The 7,109-nt window shown below is 53.2% G+C and overlaps 1 protein-coding gene across 1 annotated transcript in view; it reads right to left on the reverse strand.

Moving 5' to 3' along the window:
* The window catches only part of SFT2D1 (SFT2 domain containing 1), a gene marked incomplete at its 5' end in the record, with an annotated part of 10,822 nt that extends 4,023 nt beyond the window's left edge, over positions 1-6,799 (reverse strand). The window contains 5 exon segments of the mRNA XM_014589248.2: positions 192-250; positions 1,434-1,469; positions 5,247-5,328; positions 6,114-6,196; positions 6,713-6,799. Coding sequence (XP_014444734.1) covers positions 192-250; positions 1,434-1,469; positions 5,247-5,328; positions 6,114-6,196; positions 6,713-6,799 — 347 coding nt within the window.
* Between the last annotated feature and the right edge of the window lie 310 nt (positions 6,800-7,109).

The following is a 7,109-nucleotide window of genomic DNA, read 5'->3' on the forward strand; positions in this document are numbered from 1 at the left end:
CCAAAGGTGCCCCCCCCACTCCCCCCCAGCCCCCCCCCCTCGAGGCACAAGCCTGTGGCAGGCCCAGCAGGACTCTAGACCTCGCTCAGCTCCCTGCCTCCCAGGGTCCAGGCAGAGCCACCCTCCAACTCTGGCCCACAGTCTCCCACACCAGGTCCCCGAGCTCTCTAGCCAGTGTGAAAGAGACTTACCAGGTCATGGACAAGAACTGCAATATGCAGAAAAGCAGGGCGAGTCCTTTCTTATGCCACTGACAGCAAGAACAGAGACGGTGAGTTCACAAATTTAAAAACATCTTCCATAATCAACTCAAGTTCAGGTCTTCTTCCCCTTCAAAGCCAGAGCACTTCAGCCCGGCGGTGAGGGGACGCCCATCCGCAAGGTCCCCGGCCCCACCAAGGACACGCGAGAAACCAGTGGAATTTACTTATTCTTATTTATTTATTTATTTTTATCCTTTCCTTATTTTACTCATTGCGTGTGCTCTTTTTCTTGAGTTACTCTTTTGAAGAAAAGCTATTTTATGGAGTAATATAAACAATTTCCACGACTGTTTTACAAACATCTATTTTGAGAACTGTTCATCACTATCTTTATTTTCTCATTCCCACTTAGCCTAGTTTACTAAGTAAATGGACTACCAATTTCAACTCCAGAAATCAGTGTTCCACAGTGATGTGCAGAGCCTGTCTGAGAATGCTCTTTTAAGTATCACTAAGAAATGAAGAGTAAGTGAATAAATGAATCTCATGCATCTAAATTTCAGTCCTTACGTCATCAAAACACAGGAAAACCAGAATATTTCAAAGACTATTTCAAAAAATCATGCTGCCACGTCCTCTTTAAATGTGTAGTCTTCTAGACAGCCCAAGCATGGCCTCTGGCCTCCCGGGAAGTAGCGGGGCACGGCGGATAGAGGCACGGGGAGGGGGTAAATGACACGGGGCACAGCGGGTAAGTGGCAGGGGCACGGTGAACAGCGGCACAGAGCACTTGCCCACCGGAGGCGACGCGTGGCCCCCTCTGAAGGCAGGTGAGGAGTGAGTGGCACACCCTCCAGGGCAAGCCAAGCCGGGTCCCCTGGCTCTCTGCTCGTTGTCTGTCTCCTCCCAGCCCTGTGCCCCTGCTGCCCTCCTGGCCCTGCCCCAGTCACGGCTGCATCCCAGCAGCCGGCCCCGCAGAGGCCACAGGCCTGTCCTGTCCCACGGGAGGGTTTGCCCGACCTAGGGGTGAGGCGAGCAGGTTCACTCCCTCCGCCTGCCTGGGCTGCTGCACACCTGGCCACTAACCGTGCCACCACACACAGTCCGGGACGCCTACATGCCCCCAGTCTCGGGGTTTTGAGGAACTGGACGTTGAGCCACTCTGAGATGACATGACGGTGTAATGAGGGGACAGGCAGCCAGCTGAAGCCAGCGTGGCTGGTCACTTACCCAGAGAGCAGCACACAGGGTGCACACGAAGCACAGCTGCAGAAGAGAGAGAGAGTCAGGCGCTGCTCTGCGTGCACCGCGGACACCGCTGCCCGCGGTCCCCTTCTGCAGTGCTGGCGGGACCACACTCCTGAGCAAAGCCAGTGCCCCCGTACCTGCTGGCCGAGAAAGGACCGCAGGCCGCCCGAGGGCGAGGAGCTGCCCTTGGGCTGTCAGGGCCTGTCTCATGCCTGCAAGGGCGACCCCGTGGTCTTCCACCCGGCTCAGCCTCACCAGGTGACTCCATTGTCCCCACTCTCAGATCACTCTCCACCCTATGAAAGCAGCTCTGACCAGCCCCTGACCTGCCTTACTGACAGCAGGGACAGGAGGGAGCAGCAGAGGCTGTGAAGACGCACACTCTGGTGCACACTGGGGGAGCCGGGCAGCCCCAGGCCCCCATCTGCCCTGGGAGCCGGGTGGACACCACCTGTCTGCCCCAGGCTGCTCCGCCATCAGCCAGTGGGGCTGTGAGCGCGCCAGTCGGGCCAGCATGGGGCAGTTCTCCTGACGGCCTTTCACTTCAGGGGGAGGGGGTCACCATGGTGTGGGGTCGGCAGAGGGGGATGCTGTGCTCACGTGGCTACACGAGTTACATGGCCACGTGGCCCCTGGAAGAGAACCTGGAAAGGTGAGCAGCGTCACCTGACTGCCCGAGGCCAGGCCAGACCCATTTCTACCCGCTCTCCTTGGCAAGTCAGCCCAGGCAAAGTCTGACGGAGGACGGGGACTCTCCCACTGCGGCTCCAGCACACCCAGCGTGACGGGCCAGCTCCAGCCAGCACGGTCACCACTGCTGCTGTGCGAAGTCCGGGGCGAGTCCCTGTCAGCCTGTACACACTGGTTCCGGCCAGCGGGAGCGCCCTGGGAGGGGTCATGGCAGGACACCGTGCTGAGGGTGCTCATCCTTCTCGCTCACGCTATGACAGAAACCAACTTTAACAGTAAAGACAATGAATGATCCCTTTGGGGAGTTACTTTGTATCTCCAAATGTTCTAGTGGCCTCTCGACTTTCGGCTTGTTCAAGCGAGGTGCACATTTATCACGACAGTGACAAGTGCCATCTGTTTAATTTTTGCAGCGGTCCTTGTCTTAGAGCAGGTGCACTTTCTGGGGCCAGAGAAAGACAGAGAGAGAAAGGGAGAGATCACCCGGGGCCACCACAGTCTCTTCCCGGCATCACTGGAACACCTGCGCATGCGCCTGATGTGAGTTTCAAGCCACCAGGTGCAGAACTCAAACCATGGTCAGCAATGTGGGAGTCCAGCACCCTAACCACTAGGCCGTCTGCTGGCCCCGACAAGTGCCACCCTAAACAAACATAAGTAAAATCTTAGCGGAATAACAACGTCTTGTCGTCTAACAGTATAAGATGACCCTCAGCAACCCTGTGAGGGTCACTGTTCCCATACATGCCAGCATACGCTAGCGTAAGAGATCCAGAATAACTGGAAGGTTACGAAATGGGAATAAAATATAAGGCTGGACAGAGACGTAAATAATAAACATTAAGCAGGGCCAGGCCTATGGGCACAGTGGTCAAGGGAGCCAGATCCCACACAGCTGAATACAGTTCAAGTCCTGGCCCTGGAGGTTTGAAAACACGCGGAGTGCGTGTACTTGCACGCTCAGCATCCTGATGGGAAGGAGAAACGGAGGAAAAGGGATTCTGGTGTGACCACACTCCCCGGGGTGCCTGGCTCACACGTGTGCCCCCACCCCCACATGTGCGCACACCCTCTGGCAAGTAAAAACATTAACCTGTGAACCTTTTCTCTGGGAAGAAATGGGAGAAGCCTGTGAGGCAGAGTACATTAAAAAGGCTGACTTCCTTACGTAGAAGTTAACAAAGACAGCTGTGTTTGAAAAGCCTGCGTTAATTCAGCTTGTGCATCCCTAATTCCGAAATTCCAAATGGTCCAAAATGCAAAATTTTTTGAGCACTGACACTCTGCCACAAGAGGGAAATTCTGCAGCTGACCCCATGTGACAGGTTGCTGCATTTAGCTACATTACAAAGATATTGTACAAAACTACCTGAGACCATGTGTATAAGGAATGTAAGAAACAAATACATTTTAGGGAACCAGCAGTTAGCATAATGGCTATGTCGCTGGACTCCCACGTAGTTGACCATGGTTCACGTCCTGGACCCGGTGGCTTAAAACTCACGCCAGGCGCATATGTGTACGTGCCCAAGATCCCGAGAGGAGAATGGAGGAGAAGGGATTGCGGCGTGACCATCCCCCCTGGGGGTGATTTCTCGCTTTCTCTCTATGTCTCTGTCTGGGGAGAGCACGTGCCCTATAGCGAAAACCTCTCCAAAAAACAACAAACAAATACATTTTATATTTGAACTTGAGTCCTATCCCCAAGCTATCTCATTATGTGAATATAAAAACTGCAAAATCCAAAATGGCTGATATCCAAAACCAATTCTTGTTCCAAGCATTTCAGGTAAGAAAACTTAACCTGAAGTTAAAAGTAAAAACTAAGCATCCAGCAGGTGATGTGGTGGTTAAAGTGCTAGATCCCACAGCCAACTCAGAGGTTCGAGTCCCAGAACTGGTAACTAAAAAAAAAAACAAAACAACCACACCAGCCCATGTGCACACATGCCCAAATTCCCAAGAGGAGAATGGCAGTGTGGTTATTGCTCAAGGGGAGAGAGGGTGGGTGTGTGTCTGTGTGTGTGTGTGTGTATATGTGATTTCTCACTTCTCTCTGGCAAGCACACACACCCTATGGCAAAACTCTAAAAAAAAAAGAAGTTAAAAAATAAAAATGAAAACTAATCAGCTGATGAGGATATTTCAATTCCTTAAATGTTGAAATGCTTTAAGTCAAAGTCTGCAACAGACCCTGAACAAGTGAGTTAGGAGGCAGGGACGGGCACTTGGGTTGCTCTGCCGTAACACACAAAACAATGATCAACTAAACTCAACACGTATGAAGACAAAAGCTCAATCTATCTATCTATCTATCTATTTATTTTTGCCAGAGGGAGCATATGCTCATCAGAGAGTAAGAAAGCAAGAGGGCACAGGAGCATTAGAGAGACAGAGAGATGATCTCTGCAATGGTATGTAGTCATGCTGTGGTCTCTTCTCTATTCCCAACCCTGTCAGGATTTGGGGCACACGGGCACACACACTCTGCGTTTTCCAAGACACCAGGACAGGAATCAAACCATATGGTTGGCCACGTGGGAACCTGCTCCCTTAAGCTCCGGACCACAGAGCCAGCTGATGAAAGCTGTATTCATAACCCAAGTACCAACTTCCCCCTGCCCGATGGAGGGAATGCGTAAGAGCCATGGGCTAATAGCCATGCACAGAGCCCACCGTGCAAGGGAGGCACATGTGACGTCCTACGGAGCCCGGCTGTCAGGATGACTGGGCTGGTAGCACGCAGGGAAGAGACACGGGCCCGAAGGTGAGTAACGCCAGGACCCACCAAGGAGACCCAAGTGGACTCAGAAGTCACCTGTGTTGCAGTCCCACCCACCAAAGAGTGCAAGCAACAACCCTTAGGAAACAGTCTACAGGGTTCAAAAGTGAAACGTACCCAGCCTGACTCCTCATTTTAAATGCACAGAGCTACAATGTTGGATCCCAGACAGCAGGGCAAGAGAACACCGCACCACCCACAATCCTCACCCACACGGCCTCACAGTCACATCGCTCCACTCCAAGGCAGCACACGCGTGAGGACAGGGAGGCACTCACAACCCACACTGTAACGGAGTTTAGAAATGTTCCCTATTTACTTACAAGCATAATAATGGTTGCAAGCAATCTTGTTGTTTCAAACATTTTCTTCAGCTGCTTCACGGGCCCCATTAAGAAGCATGTACTATTTGAGACAAAACACAGAGACAGGGGTATACCAGCCTGCCTGGCTATGCAAAAATAACTGCTCTGGAAAAACGAGTTCACAGAAGTCTCTCACTAAGTCTGCTGGATGTTTCCCTTACCTTCAAAAGAACATTTCCAACCGTTCCAAGAGGTATCGACACACCCAAGGATGCACTCAGGACCGAGGCACCCCTGGGCACCCATTGTAGAGTGGCCTCCCTGCGCCTGCACACCACCCCGTGCCCGCCCTGTCATTCCTGGCACCACCACCAGACCCGCTCCGGCTCCCCTTCCAGAGTCCCCTCACTAAAGCCAGAGCTGTCCCAGCAAGCCCTAGAGTAGCAGCTCCAGGCTGGGCTAGGGGCCCACCTCTCCCCTCGGTCAGCTTAGCAGGTGTGTCACAGGGGCTCCCTGCTCCTACCTCCTACTGTCACATGGGGAAGTACCCACCTCCTGGACTTCTTGTAAAGGACATGAACACCAGGCACCATCCTGCACATAGGAGGGATCCCTCAAGAAGGGCGACGCCCGTCGCTAATACTCCACTGGCATGACACGGTAGGCCCCCCTAAGTGGGCGATGCCCGTCGCTAATACTCCGCTGCTATGACACAGTAGCAGGCACACAGCTCTCCGTACATATGCAGGGAGTGAACAGAAACGCGGAGGCTGAACTCACAACATGCAGAGCTACAGAAGCAGATCTCCTCAGGAGAGCCTTCTCAGAAGGCAAACTCGGTAGCAATCGCGAGCACACACCTGCGAAGCCGAACTCCATACATACCTGGCCAAGGCGGCGAGATTTCCAAAGGTATAAAACACTGCAAAAAGCTTTATGCCACCGGGAAGCCACAGCAATCCAGTTCCCTAAGTCAGACAGTACAGTTGTTGTGATTCCGTGCCTAAGCAGAGGTGTGGGGCACCGCCGTGCTTACGCGGTGTTTCTGTCGGTGTGGGCCTGAGATCTGACGGGAGCGTCAGGAGAGGGGGGTGACTTCTGACTGCACGCTGGTTCCTACCACACACTGACCCGCACCATCTGCCATTTGTGTGAGTACACACGTGGGCAAGGACAAAACCCCCGGGGCGCTCGTCTTGACGACTCACACTTCAAACTCAGAGCTCACCAACAATGGCAAATTAAGCGAGGTAACACACACCTAGATCGCTGGCCCTCCGGCTATCTCGATACAACAATTTGTACGAGTCCCCAAATATGCTTTCCACCTTCTTTCTCGACCTCTACCCCTTTATTCCAGGTGACTTACAGAGGTTCCATTAAGACAGTCTAACGACTTTCAGCCAAAGGGGCTGCCTGCTGTACCAGGCAGGGTTAGTCTAAACAGCACAGACATTGTTAAACCACAGGAAGTCTCGACTCACAAGGATGGAAAAGAAGATGCCGCTCACGAAGCAGATGACGAACCATTTCAACCTGGTGCTGAAACTAAGGGACGAGGCATCCAGGACCTTGAGAGAGAAGGAAGCAGAACATGTCTCAGAGCGCCATGGCATCTGATTCGCTACACTGCAGCAAGGCGAGCCCCACGCTCCACATTCTCTGAATCTTCAGTTTGCACTGCAGCTGTCACGTAAGACTAGTGACATCTGGCCCTGCCTGGGGCTCAGGCTCTAGCCTCCTGGACTCCAGAGCTGGACCCTGCAGGCCCAGAGGTTCAGATCTCCAGTGGGGTGGACCTGAAGTGCATGGAGTGCATGCACCCCGACACTGCTGGGCTGGAGGGGCAGACCACGGCCTGACTAGACCCTCCACAGGGTG

Source organism: Tupaia chinensis, unplaced genomic scaffold (assembly GCF_000334495.1).
Source record: "Tupaia chinensis unplaced genomic scaffold, TupChi_1.0 Scaffold000346_1, whole genome shotgun sequence".
In the NCBI taxonomy this organism is placed as follows: Eukaryota; Metazoa; Chordata; class Mammalia; order Scandentia; family Tupaiidae; genus Tupaia; species Tupaia belangeri.